The following is a 16,935-nucleotide window of genomic DNA, read 5'->3' as shown; positions in this document are numbered from 1 at the left end:
CAACCACTGCGTACATGTTGCCTTCTTGGTTTTTTTTTTGTTTTTTTGTTTTTTGCAGCCCTCTAACAAGCTGCCTCGCTGCACCGTGGAGAAAAGCTGCTGCTTAAGTGAGAACAATTGATATTTAAGTTAGCAGCATGCTGAATGTTGGAAGCTGGAGAGCTGTTGTGTTCTGATCCAGAGCCAAAAACAGAGTGATTAGTTCTTCAGCACCATTATTCACTGCTTTGCATGTGGCTATAGGCTGTTGAATGTAAAGATGGAGCCAGTATTTGGAACTGCATGTCCTGCATGTTTTCTTCCGTCGTTACTTATCATGATTGCTTTTGTTCTGCGTGGAACTTTGCAATCCGAAACAAGCTCCTCATCCTCCCTGTGAATGCAGGAAAAAAAAAGAAGTATTAAAGCTGCATATTACATTATAGAACAATAGCAAGTTAGTGGTGCATGTAGATTTGTTGCTTAATAATAACAGAGGCCTCACTAAAGAGGGTGGTTAACATTTTATAACTCCAATTTAAATGGCTTATAAAGCAAACAGCATAGAAAGGGAGCCATTAAAATGAACCACTGCTTGCAAAGATTTTCTTCTCTTATGTTGTGCAGCCACAGCGACTCTTTGGTCATGAAGGAGACCGCTCTCCGAGCTCTTCATCGATGGACCATTATGTGTTTAGCCAGCTCCTCGGGTAGGGACATGATATCAATGTCAATAATCTCTCAAGACTCTCAAAAGGCAGATCAGAAAGTTCAGACACGGTCTGATTTCTCTTTTGAGGGATGCGTGTCCAGTTCTACTGTGTTACTGGATCGTTAGAAGTGGCTTGTGGTTTAAAGTAACCGGTCAGGACATATTGGCTGTATGAGATATTTTTTGATTTGTGGCGCACTGCAGACTAACGATGCCTCTTGTGTTCGCTGTTGTGCCACATTCTAAACAATATCTAAGAGAGGCTGCGTGGAAAAGCAGTTGACCAGATATGTGCGGCAACAGTGCAATTATTTGTAGTGAGTTTGGGGAATAGGTATGAGGATAGGTGCAACATCTGGGGGTGAAAAAGTACATGAACAGGAAGTGCCAAACACTGCACTTCCTCAGAGGTAGAAAAGCAAATCAGTCCTCCGTGTTATAATGCTGAAATAAACATGTTTGAAGCCTGGTATAAAACATAGTTTTGGTCTCTCTCCATTAATTTCCCCATTCCTGACTACTGTACGAGGGGGTGAACTTTTGCATAACTCGCCTGTTTAAAAAAAGAATATCAGTGTTTGATGGCACAGACAAAGGAACTTCCTGAGGAGCTCAGAAAAAGAGTTGTTGATCTTCATCAGGCAGGAAAAGATTACAAAAACATCTCTAACTAACCTGTGAAATCAACACATGAATGAATTCTGAATTATAACAGTGAACTCTAAAGGAAAATGGCAAGACATCTGTCCAAGAGAAACTGGGTTATGCAGACAGCGACCCCAAGCACACCAGTCGTTTTACACGGAAACGACTGGTCAAAGTCTTGACCTTAATCCAGTCGAAATGTTGTGGGAGAACCTGAAGCAAGCAGTTAATGTGAGGAAACCCACCAACGTCTCAGAACGGAAGCGGCTCTCCACTGAGGAATGGACTTTTTCTTCAAGTTGCTGTAGACGACTGGTCAGCAGTTACCTGAAACGTTCAGTTGCTGCACAAGGAGGTCACAGCAGATACTGAAAACAAGGGTTCACATACTTTTGCAACTCAGATATGTACAAATGATTCATTATCTTGAATAAATAAATGCATGAGTATAATATTTCTGTTTCACTTGTTTGATTCTCTCTGTCTAATTTTAGGATAATTTGAATAATTTTTATGCAGAAATGTAGAAAACTCCTAGGGACGCAAAAACTTTTAAGTGGCACTGTATATAATTGGATAACTTTCAAAACTCGTAAACCAGAGTCTAAAGTTTATCTTCAGTTCCATCTCTGTATCACGTTTTGCTTGTCTTTAAGTGTTAAATAAAAACACTCATCAACTGTACTTAAGAAAGTGTTCAGACCTCCAGAGGGTGAATTGGTGTTTTTAAAAGTTAATGGAAATTAACTGTCAAAAAGACAAAGCAATGCCTCAGTCTCAGGTGCGTGCGTCAAGTGATTTGGCAAAGAAAAGTGCAGTTGGACTTAATCAATCTCCGCTGGCAGAGAAGTTGTTATTCTGCACTCGCTGTCAATAAGTGTAGATTTGTCAGGGACAGGTGTTGATTGGAAAGTTCTCTGTTCACAACTTATATGGCTTCAAGAAAGGTGTCTGTAAGTACCCAAGGCGATGAAAGGATTTAAAAAAAAAAAAAAAAAAAAAAGTGGGGGAGGAAGTGTTTAAATAAGCCGTCAACAAACAGGGCTGATTTGTGTGCTAAGTTAAATTAACACAGTTTTTCTCTGAGAATAAAAACTGGTTTGAAAATGCCACGTTATTTAAGCGGTCTGTAATGACAGTGAACGGTTTTGCATGAGTTTATGTAATTATGTAGCGACAACGCTATTGATTCAGTTATACAGAAGTGGCATTATTATGCACATGTAGACATACCCTGATTTGATTCATTACAATGCAATCAAAGCATATTAGTGCCATTTACGGCTGTGGGTTTAGACAGAAAGCACAGAAGTATGCTATCAAATAACCTATCGGGCATAACATTATGATCACCTTCCTAATGTGGTGTAGGTCTCCCTTGTGCCTCCAAAACAGTTGTGACTCATCAGAGAATGGACATGGACCTTCTGAGGGTGTCCTGTGGTGTCTGGCAACAGACTGTTGTTAGTGGGGGCCTTAGGGTCATATCGGTTGAGGGGAGGGGCCGCTGTGGATCAACCTTGTGTTATTTTTCATGTTTTTCTGTTGTTCCTAAACCGTTTTTGTGTGTGTGTCTGTGTCAAGCTGCATCCTGCTGGGGATGGCTGCTGCCATCAAGGAGTGTCATTGCTATGGGGTGGGGGTGCCTGGTCTGGTCTACGTGGGTGGTACATGTCTAAGTAACATCCACATGAGTGCCAAGTCTAAAAGTTTTCCATCAGAACAATCGTCACAAAATGGTCGATGTTGTTTACTTCACCTGTCAGTGGTTTTAATGTTATCCCTGATCGATATATTTACTTATTTTGCCTGATCCCACCACGTACAGTCTGTTTTCATGTTGTATTAAACACGTCTGCTTTTCTGTGTTTCCACTGAGGTGAGACTTGCTCATAAGCTCCTAAATGTCTCTTTGACTCACCGAAACAGCATCTCTTTATTTCTGTGACTCATCATTTTACATGCAACTTTATTGAATAACAAAAAGGTTCCAACACACCTCCATAGAGTCCCTCATTAGGCAACAGAGCCTTGGAGAGTGACAATCACATCACCGTGTCTATAGGCATCATCTAATTTTGCAGTAATGTGCTATTGCCGGCAGAATTGCCTCATCACAACTCGGCGGCGTAATTTTGAGGGGAATCAGCTCGGCAATCAGAATTCAAACACACGGAGCGGTTGTGGGGTTTTTTTTCCCCCCACCGATTCCCTTCATGGCCCCAGAATCCAATGTCCTCGTCCGTGGTGCCAGCTCCATCATTGCCCTTTTAATGAGGTGATATCCAGACACACGGGAGCAGATGTTGCAAGGAAAACACACTGTGACGTGATTGTGATCGATGCGCGCCTCCCACCACATCCACCGCATAATTTGGCGGATGGCATCAGGATAACAACCTGCATTATGTGGAGACAGCTGTCGCCATGGCGCCCGGGCAGCCGTCGCATTGGCTCCCGCCTTATTTCAGGCAGAGGCGGGGAAGCCAATTAGAGTGATATACTGCCTGCTTGTGTCGTCACCACCTTGAAACCTGTGTGTCTCAGTCCAGCTAAACAAAATGCATGGCTTACCTGTGTGGTAATCATGCTGGAAAGAGCAGAGTTGTTTATTGATGAAATTGAATGTAACTCTGCTAAGTTAAGTTTAATTTTATATAAGGAAATCTGTAAACAAATCATTTCCTGTATGTGTATGTAGGCAGATTCAGCCTTATGTGATTTGCATTTATGTCAGGACAAGATTTATTGTTGTGAGCAGCTTCAAAACAATAATTTCACTCTTTATAGGACATGCATAATACATACAGCCACAGACAGTACATTCTCTTTGTTTTGCATTAATTCCTTTTTAAGTTCTGCAAATAAGAATCACCTGCATGTCACGATCACGCCACGTTTCCTCTCAGACAAACACAGCCACATCACAGAGGAGGATGGCGCTGCCTGTTTTAAAATGTGACTGCTCGGATGATGTAAATGAGCAGCGGCAGCAGGTTTGAAGGTTTCGCCGTAATGAATCCGACACGCAGCATTTGATGAAACGGCGAAGGCAGATGGGAGGCCGGTAGATGGCAAGGCCGCGTGGAATGTATAGGGAGAGGACGTGAGATTTACTGTCACTGGTAATTCATGTGTAAAAGCTTTGAAGTGTAATATGGTGATGGAATGCAGTTTGTGCTGAAGTCACAGGAAAGGCCCTTCCCTTTATGAGATACAGGTTTAGTTAAAGCACAGACGGTTGTGTTTCTGTGGCTGGGTGCAGACTTATTTGTTAGAGAGTGGAAACGTATAGTCTAGTAATTATAATATGTTTAAAGTCCACTGCCGTAATGCTGTTAATGCATTTGTTCATTAAATTGGTTTTAAACTGGTCTTAGATCAACCGCTGTGTAAACTACTTTCCAGCGGTGCGCCTAATTATGTTTACTTCTGTGTGTGTTTTACTGTTTTATTAAAACTGTGAGTGCCGTAAGCACTACTAAACCTTAGAAAATAAATAGGGAAACAAAATGTTAATTAATTTGTGTTTCATATTGCACAAATAGATGAGAAATATAGCATATTGTCTTTCCCAGCTAGCAGCAAAACCCCCCAGTCCAGCAGGAGGCGACGACTGTGCGTGATAGGCCGGTCTGTCATCGATACCGGAAGAAGAAGTCGTCGCCTGCTGATGACATCATTTCAGCGCGACGTTCAAAATTAGCCGGTTGCTAATAGTCAAGCCGTGTTTTTTCTCGAGAAGGGCTGCTTTATTTCGCTTTAAAAATGCTCAAAAGAAAATCGAGCAGCGCCGACAAGAAAAGGAAACACTCGCAGTCCGATGAACGACACGACAGCAGTAAACGGAAGAGTACCGAGTCCAACTTGGAGGTGAGATGTTCAAGCTAGTGCCTTGTTATTCAGTTTAGAATAAAAACTACAAAAAGGTCTATCATCGCAAAACTATAACGTTTAGATATGTTGCATAACCATTATTTCACCTGCGAGTTGTGATGGTAAATTAGTCCTGAAGGAACTATACGTTTGATTAAAATGACCTATTAGATTTACCAATTACCAGTTTGTGTTCATTTGCCCTAATTTCAAATAAAACAAGATTTATTTTGTATAAAATACAAGCTAACATGTACCATTATTTATATATATATATATATATATATGTATATATATATATATATAGTATGTGAATAAATAGATGGAGACAGTGTGTTGTGCAAGTAATGCAAAATGATAATATCTTGTGTATGCTGCTAGCTTAGTGTTTGGATGATTTATGTACAATTATGGCTTCACAAAAGCACAATAAACTCTAACTTATAATTCATGAATTAAGTCTAGTGTACATTGAATTTCCAGTTTTAAAGATACAACAAGGTAAAATATTTAAATTCTACTCTAATATCGATTATAGTGTTCAGTGTTTGTTTAAACTTTTTTTTTTTTAAATTCAACAAAAGTGTTGATTTCACTTCATTGTAATTATAGGCATGTGGTGGTGTTGCATTGTGTTGCATATAAACTTCTAAACTCAGTATTTGAACTCTGTGTGTTTGCCTTTTCTCATCCAGGATTAATATACTGAAAAGAAAATAATAATCCCTGCATTTTTGTTGAATTGTGATGCTCAAGCTTGCAAAACAACAACAAGTCCTTTAAGAGTCACATCTTCTGTAAACTTAATCAGAACTGGTCAGTTGTGTGAAATGGATAAGAATGCAACCGTTCAACCTACTTTTACTCTTTACCCACCACTTAAAGGTCTCTAAGGAGGAACTTGCTGACGCTGAGCTGGACAGGATTGGTAGTGACATTGAGGAAGGAGGACTGGACCTCAGCCTGCCCTTCCAGCCCATCACGGCTTACATCAGCAACAAGAAGGAGATGCTGGAGCAGTGCTTCCACGTGTTGGGGGAGAAGAAGCTGCAAAAGATGCTGCCTGATGAACTGAAGGTGATTTGTGAGAACGTGTAGTTGAAAACTCTGCGTCTAATTATGAGTACGACTGAATGTAAATGGAAACATTAACTAAACTAATGATCACTGACTGTTTATCTATCCTTACTGTAATCAACCAGGAAAATTAGTTGGGGTCATTTTACAACATTTAAAACTATACTTTAAAAGTTTTCTCTCATGGGTCAGTCCACCACAAACAGAGTGCTTTGTCACGCTGTAGTGTTATGGACATTCATTTTGTGCACTGGCGAGTGTTGTTATTTTAAAATAATACACTTGAAGACCTATGACCGCGGCCATATTTTCACCAGCAAAGGAGTGATGCTGACCATTTCTACAAAACTTGTGCACCCCTCACTGAGTGGGTGCCTCAAAAACTGTCCACTTGTGTCCAATACACAAAAGACAGAATAAATAACTTTGAGGGAATAAAAGGATTTCCAGTTCTCATAAAGGTGGAGAGCAGAGACCTTGGGAGACTGTTAAAGCATCAAAGATACTCTTTAAACACGTTATCGTTCACAGGACTGTAGTTTAGAGGAAATCAAATCTCTGTGTTCGGAGCAACTGGAACCGATCTCTGAGAAGAATCTCACTCAGATCTTAGCAGGTAAGAGCAGCTTGACATTATTTTATTACTGTGTGTTCTTAAATTACTTTTAATACAAAAAAAAACAAATTCATGAACTTGAAACTGTGTTGTTTGTGTCAAGGAGAAGAGCTGTCAAGTGGAAATGAAAACTCTGAAAAGACCTTGGAAAGCCAGTGAGTTAACAGCTGAATAATATTTATTTAAAGCATATTTTCTGAGTGAAAGAAAGTTGTGATCAGTGTTTCTAATTTTTTATTTATTTTTTCCATCAAGGCAAGACAGTAATGTAGATTCTACATCATGTCTCAAGGAAGTAGCAAAAACTGAGGACCCTAAGCAAGGTAACTGATCTGAATTACTCACATACAACGTTTGTCACTATTTGAGGTATACTGACAAACTAACTCATTTTCTTTACAGAGGGTGGGGGCTCTGGGGAGGAGAGCGATGTCCTGAGCATAAATGCGGACACTTACGATAGTGACATTGAAGGACCCAAAGAGGAGCAGACAGTAAAAGCCACGGACGTGGCAGTGAAAGCGGAAGACGTTGTTGGACAGTGCTCAGAGCCCGCTGCGAACCCCGTCCCAACAGATCCACAGCCCAAGAAAGACATTCAAAGCGACATAGACAGGAGTGTTAGTGAAATCCTAGCGCTCTCTTCCTCTTCGAGCAAAGACGAAGCTAAGGAGCAGAGTGGCCCACCGCATCCTGCAGACGTTGGCTTACCTGCCCAGACTGTGTCAGGTGGCGCCGCTGCGGTTTGTCAGCCGTCAATTCAGCAGCTGGAGCTGCTGGAGTTGGAAATGAGGGCAAGGGCCATAAAGGCTCTGATGAAAGCAAGCAATGGGAAAAAGCCTTGTTTAACTAAAAACATTTAGAGTGGTTTATTTTATGTTTAATATAAGGATTTATTTTCTTTCAGCTGTTCACAGATGGGCATGTCGTGACTCATCTATTTTAAACCATGTTGTGTTTTTACTCCATATTGGAAAGACTGTACAGTTTATGTTTTAAATTAAACATCCTGCACTCGAGTGAACCACAAGTGAATATTTTTTTCTTCTTCCGTCACTAGATGGCAGTGTTACTCTTCCACAGTAGCCGTGTCTAATCTGTACAGAGGACATCAGTGGTTCATTTATTGGCTCAGAATGGTCCCTGGCTGCATGGCAGTCAGGTTTTCTTAATAAAGATGTCACTTAGTAATGCTGTTCTCCTTGAGGTGGAGGATGTGAGAGCACCAGAAAGATATCTTACTTTGTGTGTAGAACAAGATATGCAAGCCAAAGCAGGAGGTAGCAGTGTTCTATTGTCATTCATCCAACACCTGTTTGAGTTGTCAGTCTGAAACCACACATCTCTGGCATATTTGCATCTTCTAAAGGTTCGGTTTAGTTTGCAACACCCTTGTAAAATAGATACCTGTTTGACAAAGGGAACAAAAAAAAACAAAAAAACAACTGAAACAAACCTGACAAGATCAGATCAGCTGTCGTCACATTTAAGTAAAAACTCTTGCAAGTTATGTGACAAAGAAACTTCAAATTATATTGTTCTTCTTGATGATGCTGTCGTGTTTTTGCTGTAATTTATTCTAAAGCTGCTTTGTTCCAGTAAGTCTGTACATTTGCAGCGTGTGTGCGTGCGCGCTCACATACAGATGCAGAGCAAAACAGCTCTCTACCCCAAAAGGAGACAATGAAATGTGCGATAAGACGCCGGTTGCCTCCTGGGTATTTGCATTTAAAAGGGTTATTTCATGGAAGGGTGAGGGTGGGAGGGGGGGTTAAATGTGTCATTCTCTATGCATTTATTTGCAGGTATCGTCGTGCTCTCTCATATGAAGAGGAAAATGTCCACTTTAGTAAAAAGAGAAAAAAAAAAAACGGGGGATATAAAGACTCTAAAGTGCTCGTGGTCTCTTTTGAGTGGTGAGTATTTATCAGTGTCATTTTACTGCTATTAGAATGCCGATTATGATTTGATATGTGCGAATAAATGGCTTTTTAAGCAGACCTCAGAATGAGTAGGCTGGAAAATGGATTGACTGAGGAGAGACGGTTTCAGCTGCTTTGTTGAAGGAATACTTTCTGAATTGAAATGAACCTGATGAACCGTGTTATAATATTGAAGTATGATGGTGCTGAATGGTGCTATTATCAAAGTCAAAAGCAAGGTCGCGCAAAAAAAGTGCTGCGGCCGCTGGTTCGTCTGTTTAATAGCCGCACCTTTTTTTTTTTCTTCTTCATATTTTGATCAAGCCTCTGGTTAGTGTACTCATTAGAGATTTTAAAATGCGATTATGCTCCCAACTCTTTAATTATTTCAGAGCAGTTTGCCCTCTGAACTTAACTTTTATTATGTACCAATGTGTCAGAGCTGTGAAAGATTCCGGCTTCTACTTAAAAGGAAGAATGAACATGACTTTATCTTAAATACAGAGTGCTGCACAAGTGTTTGCAGCCACATAAAGTATCACTTTACAATGTGTCAAGGAATGCCAGTTGTCCGCGATCACCTTCTCTCTCTGCAATACGTCTTCATTAATTTTCAGCTGCTGTACGGCAAAATTGAGTTTTCTCTGCCTCCCTAAAGTGATAGTTTTTCATTGTGGTGTATTTGCAGTTTTTGTTGTGAATGCACATAACCAAAAGAAGTGTCCGTCACCGGAGTGGCCAAACACAGGCACGTTAGTGAAAATGCAAACGTGGCGAGTACTGCTACGTAAAATGTGTTTAAAAAGCACAACCATTAAAGTCAAAAAGGCTGCAAATGTCAAACCACAATAGAGGAGGTGTGCAGCACTAGGGAGGATAGTTAGAACAGGTTAGATGCCAGTCTTGGTCACTGAATGGATTGTTAAAATTTGTACGGACACCCCCGGTCCTCAGAGTTGGAATAATTTGATCCTCATACTTTTCCTCTAGTGCTGCCACAAACAGGTAAAACTTCCACTCATCCAACACTCGAGTTCATGACAAGATGTCTGGCATGATAAATGGACAAGCCCCAACTTCAACTGATAGGAACTCAAAAGCGCTTAGATGCTTTTAAAGTTGGAAGAAGATGCAAGAATATGTTTTTTTTTTTTCTACAAGATGAAAGTCCTGCGTTTAAAATATCAGGATATATGTAGTCGTTGTGGAAGAAGCGCATTTCTACTGTATTCTCTCGACTTATCTCTTTAGAACCAGTTGAATGTAGCCGACTGAGATAGAGCCAATTTCCAATGCTTTTAATTTAATTAATACTTACATTTCATGCACAATCCACACATAGTTCATCCCTATTCTGTACTTTTAGTATTAATACTTGTGTGATATAGTATTTCACCTAGGCAGGTAGAGAAGTAGCATACATTTCAACTCAAGTGAGATACAGCTATATAGAGATGTACAATTCTTGAGTGAATGTGCTTTGTTGTACTGTAGTGTCCTTGATATTTGCCGCCCTCAGATGAGTTCCATTCATCTGGACCAAAGGCTTGACGTTTAAGTGGTATCATACCGCTGCTAGGTAACTGTTGGCATCTAGAAGTCACCGAGGCTAACAGTTTAGCAAGCTAATGGCTAGTATAGGAAATGCTAGGCTGTAACAAAAGCACGATTTCGAGGGAATAACAATATTTTCATCAGACATACTGGAATATCACAAAGAAAACGCTATAAAACTCTCGGCCAGAGAGCACTACTGCGGTGAAACTGCTGGCATCTAGACGTCTCCGTGGCTTAAAGTTTAGCAAGCTAACGACCAGATGACTTAACGTAGAAAAGCAGATGCATAATCGTCAATGCCCCCCCTTTTTTTTCAGGAATATAAAATATGTTTAATAACAATATGTTAACTTAGCATCTACATCTACCACTTCTGAAACTGTTAGCAAACACCTCAACTCGTGACCTATGACCTTAGTGTCAGTTTTCATTGAGAAGGGTTGTAAATGCCGCATGAAGGAGGTGTCTCCTTGGTTTCTTCTTGTGAACCCAGCGAACATTTGAAGGCATTAGTACCGCATGCTTAATGTTAGCGTGTGCCTGCAGACGTCAGTGTTTAGAAGTACAGATGCGCTAATTGTAGCATCCTGGCATGTTAGCTTAAAGCACGGCTACAGTACCACTATGTAAATTATTATCTGGAAGCTGACAAACGGCAGCTGAGGCTGCTGGATGTTATCTGAGACCTTGCACTTCAGGCATGCTGAATTACAGCGTGACCTTTTCTTTGGAGACGCACTTTAAACTTGTTTGCCTGTGTGCAACAAAACATTACAGCCTTGAACTTTGGGACACTTGTCGAAGTTAATAAAGAGAAAAATAAACGGTCTATCTTGTCTTTCCCCTATGCGTATTTTAGTGCACATCTTTGTTGTTTGTGTTTTGATATTTAAAGAACTTTTTTTCATAAAATCTCTCTGATTATGTTTCTTAAGTGTTTTAGTGTTTGCTGTATTTGACATAAAGTGCTTTTAAGTTTTATACTGTCTGTGTAATTGTGTTAACTGGTCTCTGGAAATAGATTTTAGTGTATCTATGTAAGGATATGTAAGTTGTAGTATAAACTGTCAATCCAGCACAAAACTCTAGATATAACCGTTGTGCTGTCGGTATATACTGCAGGAAAAAAAAACAAAAACACATTGAAATGTGTTGTCATTTTTTAAGAAACACATTCTGTTGGCATAAATAAAGTAATTCTCTTCAAATTTTCTCCGTAGCGTCTCTGTTCTTTTCTGCATCTAGAAATTAAATTGAACTAACAGCTCATGCTGACAGGCAATAAATAACTTAGCACCTCTGTATGACTAAATGAATTGATTTCCCCAAGCGGTGACTCACCGGACACATTTAATTTTCTTCAGGTTGCAGACAAAACTGTGTTTTCTTCACGAAGCAGAGGAGATGTTTAATGTTGCGAGTGCTTTGTTTTGAATAAATTCTGTGATTAAATCTAATGAATCATTTTCTTTTTTTAAAGCGCATAAAAATCAATGATTATAGTTAAGTATACAGTACATATTTTCCATAATAATCTTCTTTTGAATCTCTCTGGCTGTTTTGTTTTAGATTTTTGGGACTTGATGTTGCATATAATTTACATGGTGGCTCACTGTAGTGATATTGGTCCTGGAATAATGTATCCGTCTGTTCCCTTTTGAATCCTGTCACTGAATGGAAAGGAAGTTTGATCACAGGTGCACTGCACATCTGTTCTCCATTCATTTCATTTCTGTGCATAAATGCTTGCCTTTTTCTCGAAGAAGTATAAGCTTTGCAAAACCATATTTGAAAAAAAAATATGAGATGGGCTATTGTAAGTTTGATGCTATTTGATAGTGAAGAGCTTTTTTTTTTTTTAGTCACACTCCAAAATCTCTGAAAGCGATTCAAACATTTGATATTCCACTCCAGCGTAGCATCTGCATTTTGGAGAGAATTCCTCCCCCTCCACTGACTCCTCTGACATCTGACTTTCAGATTCTACGCATGCTCTCGCCGCATGGGTTTTTTCTCTCCCCCTCAACTTCGGGGTCTGCATTCAAATGGTGCATTAATACCTTCAAACAATCATTGATATTCCACTGGGTACACCCGCGAGCCAATAAAGCAAAATGCTTTTGAAGGATATCGAGACACATCAGGAAGGATGGATGACCTCGCACAATCAAATCAGCATAATCAAATGAAGTATCCCAATATTACATCAAAGCCAGCTCCCACTGCGACGGCAACTGCACCACGATCAACAAGCTCAATCCTGTCGGGGGCGTCCATGCTCTCTCACAGAAATATTGTCGTTGATGGACTCGAGTGAATATACTTTGCAACTAATAGGAGGTTTAGTTAAATCTGTAATATTGTGAGTCTTTTAAATGTTCATGTAATTTGTGGTTAGCGTTCAATCAGTAAACATGAATGATTCCCACTGAATTGGGTATGCAGACCGCAACACTAATCTGTAATGCTACACAAAGATTTAGCACTCCTTTGAGAATTAATAGCGCTAGCAGTCAAGATAATTATGTGAGCGTCAGAATATATTTATTTTCTACATCAGTAATGTGGAAAGCTCATTTGTGCACAATAACTCTAGAAAGTGCTTTAATGTCAACTAAAATACACATTATTTAGAAATTTTTGTGCCCTCGCATCCAGCGAAAAATAAATCTCAAAGAGCTGAAGTGATAACTTTCAACTTCAACTAGTTTTAAATGACTGTGAAGAACTTGAAATACCTTTTTTTTTTTTCACCAAACATACATATTTAGTGATTAGTAATAGGAAATTATATTACTGATGTGCTATTATATTTCTCATGTTGATCCTGCATGTAAGTCTGACCCAACAGCGTTATCTATGTCACTACTATGTCATGCTCGACAAATTTAAAGAGTATCTGAACATAGAAATAGACAAATAGCCAGGGCTGTCATGAACACCATGGTGTTTTTGCAAGTACAGTCTTTTTGAGTTTAATCTTGATGTTAGTTGTTCAGTCTTATGCCTTCTGAAGAAACCCCACCCCCCTCTGATTGGACAGCTTCGATGTCCTGAACAGACCCTGTCCTTACGTGTTTGAGCTGAGCCATGTCTGCTACTGAAGTACTGTTTCATTGGTCGCACAATTAAAACACGCCCCCAAGTGCAGGATGAGTCATCAGTGTAAATTGTTTAAAATGATGACCTATTCAATTCCACTTACTAAAAAAACAATGTCACCATTAGGTCAGATATTAGCATAATCAGTTAATTATGGGTCAAATATAACATTAACACCTTCACATTGAATTTGATTTAACTGGGACTTTCAACGCCTTTAAAGATTTAAAATGATAAAAGTAAACGAAAGCCATTCTAGTTTCTGTGAACTAATCACACTCTCTGCTCTGGCGCTGAGCTTTAAACAGCTGCTTGGTTATAGTCCCAGCTGCACTATGAACGGCAATGGACCACCAAAGTGTCCCCGGGACACATGATAGATCACGGCGCGCAGTCCTGCGACTTGAACGTTTTACGATGCTAGGTGAAGACCGCGCCAATTGTGCCGGGGGTTGGAAGACGCTGAACTGTCAAATCCTAGTGGGGAGTCATTTATTTATTTTTATTTGGATGATTTATTTCCTGCGGAAGCACAAAAGGACCGAGCCAAGTAAATTAACTTTTGTCAGCGTTGTGATAAAACTGTCAAATTGCTTCCCACCACCAGCTGGCAAGCAATTGTATTACATAAGTAATTGTCAAAAGGAATGTCAAGAGAGGAGTGGATTGCTGGGTGAGTTTCTGTCAGTCTTTGCATCAGGGTTTACATCACATTCCTTTCTTTAGTTGAATAGACTTGTGGTGTGTTTAAACTACATTATAGTATGTGGTTGTTTTGGGTAATAACTGTGTAGATAGTGGAGTCATGCAACTTGGTTTGTTTCTTTAGGCTTATGTTTGCTGACATGGTCCTCACTTGAAGAACTGGACAACCCTCCTTAAAGTTAATAAGTCAGACATATGATGGTATTGTGCAAATCGCTCAAGCTATTATACAATAGGCATGAGTCATGCAACCGACACACTGATCCACACTAAAGCTTATCCCCACAACACCCCTTCAAGTTCTAGCTCCTCTCCTCTTCTTCATCTCATCATATGAATGCAGTGCTATTTCAGTTCAGGTTCTCGACAGCCAATTAAGCCGCCAGCGTCTGCTTTACGCTTCCACAAACTGATTGCTTATCCCTTGCTCTGATTGTGAGGGGTTACACAGAAAACCGTACTTTTGCGACTCAAATGGGGCTTTGATGTGAAAACAATCAGAAGAAGCGGTTTTAATGGCGGCACGGAATCACCGCACGTCTGAATAGGGAGAAGGTGTTTACAATGAAGTCTGAAAAATAGCTGTTTTCTCCGGCAGCTCATGTTGGGAGTTTCGCTGTTCATTATAATGGGGTGAACTCTAACAACGAAAGCACAGAGTACAGCCGGCTAGGGCTGGGTAATGGAGGTTTCTTGCTTTAATTCACTGACTGCTGCTAATTCAAGTTGTTCAGCAGTGTTGTGCTTTAACATCGCACTTAACAATACAAGACCAAAACAATAACCAACAACAAACACCAGTCTGCCAGCAGTCATTTTGATATGGAGGCTAATGGAAACAGAAATGTGTGTTTGGACAAACTTACGCGCGGCTGTTGTTAGTTTTAATTTGTTTTTTTGTCACATCCAGCATTTGGCTGATATTCAGCACTGCTGCATATTAAACATCAAAAGCATAATTGTACACTACTATAATATAATAATATACACTAATCAGCCACAACATTACGACCACTGACAGGAGAAGTGAATAACATTGACCATCTTGAGACAATTCAGTGCTCTGTAGGGAAACTTTTGGACGTGGCATTCATGTGGACGTTACTTACAGTAGACATGTACTACCCGCTTAGACCAGACCAGGCACCCCCACCCCATAGCAATGGCACTCCTTGATGGCAGCAGCTATCCCCAGCAGGATGCAGCCTGACACAGGCACACACAGAAAAACGGTTTAGGAACAACTAAAAAAACAAAAACATGAAAAACAGCACAAGGTGTTGACCTGGCCTCCAAATTCACTAGATCCCAAATCCACAGAGGCCCCTCCCCTCAACCCATAGGACCCAAAGGCCCCCTCTGACAACATCCTGTTGCCAGACACCACAGGACACCCTCAGAAGACCCATGTCCATTCTCTGATGAGTCACAACTGTTTTGGAGGCACAATATTAGGAAGGTGGTCATAATGTTATGCCTGATCGGCGTATATAATAATGACTGCAAAGTTACAGAGGGCTAATTCCTCATCTTGAACTAGCATGAGACATGAACATGAATATTCAAGATTTTTAAAGTGACAAACACAAGGATCTCAATTTTCTAATCTTTGAAGGCACATGTGGCAAGTGTTGACCTGTTTGTGTTAAGTGTTAAGCACAAAAAATGGTAGTTATTAGAAAGAACCTGTACGTATTTTTTGGCAGGTGTGTTCAATTTTAAAGCTCCAATCCAAAATGAAAGGGGAGGGCAGCGTGCCCTTCATTGTGATGCCTATTCCGCTCGCTTAATTAATGAACCTCTCAAGTTGTGCCTTTGAAAGTGCGCTCCTCATGTCTGTAATGTTAAAGCAAGCACAGATTCAATCGGGGATTTGGGGACAGATGTTAAAATGTCACTCCTGGTACGTACCTCAGCAGGAACAGGTGTTGCCGGGCCGCCTGGTAAATGGAGTCAACTTGCTGGGAGGAAGGGAAGAGGCTGTTTATCTCCGCGGCGCCTGGAGCTTCTGGACCAGCTCCACTTCATCAGGACCTGCGCAGCTCTGCCTGAAGCGGTAAGTGTGGCTCCACATCGTCAGTCATTTGACGGCACACTCGGGGGGGAAACAATAAAACGCCTTAGCGTGTGTGTTTGTCACAAACAGCGCAACCATTTGCTGCAGTGTTGACGGGCAGAAATGTCGCCGTCAAACGAATTTGTGTGGTTATGAGCTTAGGAAATGAACTTGGAATTAATCAAGGTGAGTTTGAAGTGATTCTAACATTAATCAACCTTTGCCAATCTGGTCCAACCCAAACTAATCAGCAGCAGGCAATGCAGCCCCTAAAGACTTCACAATTGAGCTTTTACGCTATTTTTCCGGCAAAGATGAATTGACTACCACTTTGTGCAATTAAAGGTCATATGGAAGTGATGAGTCACTTCAAAAATCAACATCTTAAAACCAAAAGATCCATCATGACTCATCCTGTATTCACAGCAAAGGTCCGCCGATTATAGTGCTCCTCAATATTGATAGCCTCACCTCTACCTATTCCTAGGTGACTCATTAGTCACAGAAGTAATGATATGTCATAAAAGAGCAATCAGTGTTCTGGATGTGAGTGATGACTGTGGCTTTAGACGTGCAAAGCTGTGATGCAGTACGCGTCCGATCGGGCCAGCTTTGATATTTGCAGCCGGGGCCGGAAGCATGGCCCCCTGTATCTACGTTGTCTAGAGGTAAACAAACAACATCCTGT

General features: G+C 40.5%; 1 protein-coding gene across 1 annotated transcript; it reads left to right on the top strand.

Annotated features, from left to right (window-relative positions):
- The first annotated feature begins 4,818 nt into the window (after window positions 1-4,818).
- On the top strand, window positions 4,819-8,167 carry caap1 (caspase activity and apoptosis inhibitor 1). The gene is made up of 6 exons (XM_084551680.1): window positions 4,819-5,209; window positions 6,098-6,289; window positions 6,821-6,905; window positions 7,009-7,060; window positions 7,161-7,228; window positions 7,308-8,167. Exons 1-6 carry the CDS (start codon window positions 5,105-5,107, stop codon window positions 7,766-7,768), a joined length of 963 nt encoding a protein of 320 aa, XP_084407806.1. The 5' UTR covers window positions 4,819-5,104; the 3' UTR covers window positions 7,769-8,167.
- The last annotated feature ends 8,768 nt before the right edge of the window (window positions 8,168-16,935 follow it).

Source organism: Chelon labrosus, assembly GCF_963514085.1.
Source record: "Chelon labrosus genome assembly, chromosome: 1".
Lineage (NCBI taxonomy): Eukaryota > Metazoa > Chordata > Actinopteri > Mugiliformes > Mugilidae > Chelon > Chelon labrosus.
This window is presented reverse-complemented; position numbering and strand designations above follow the sequence as displayed.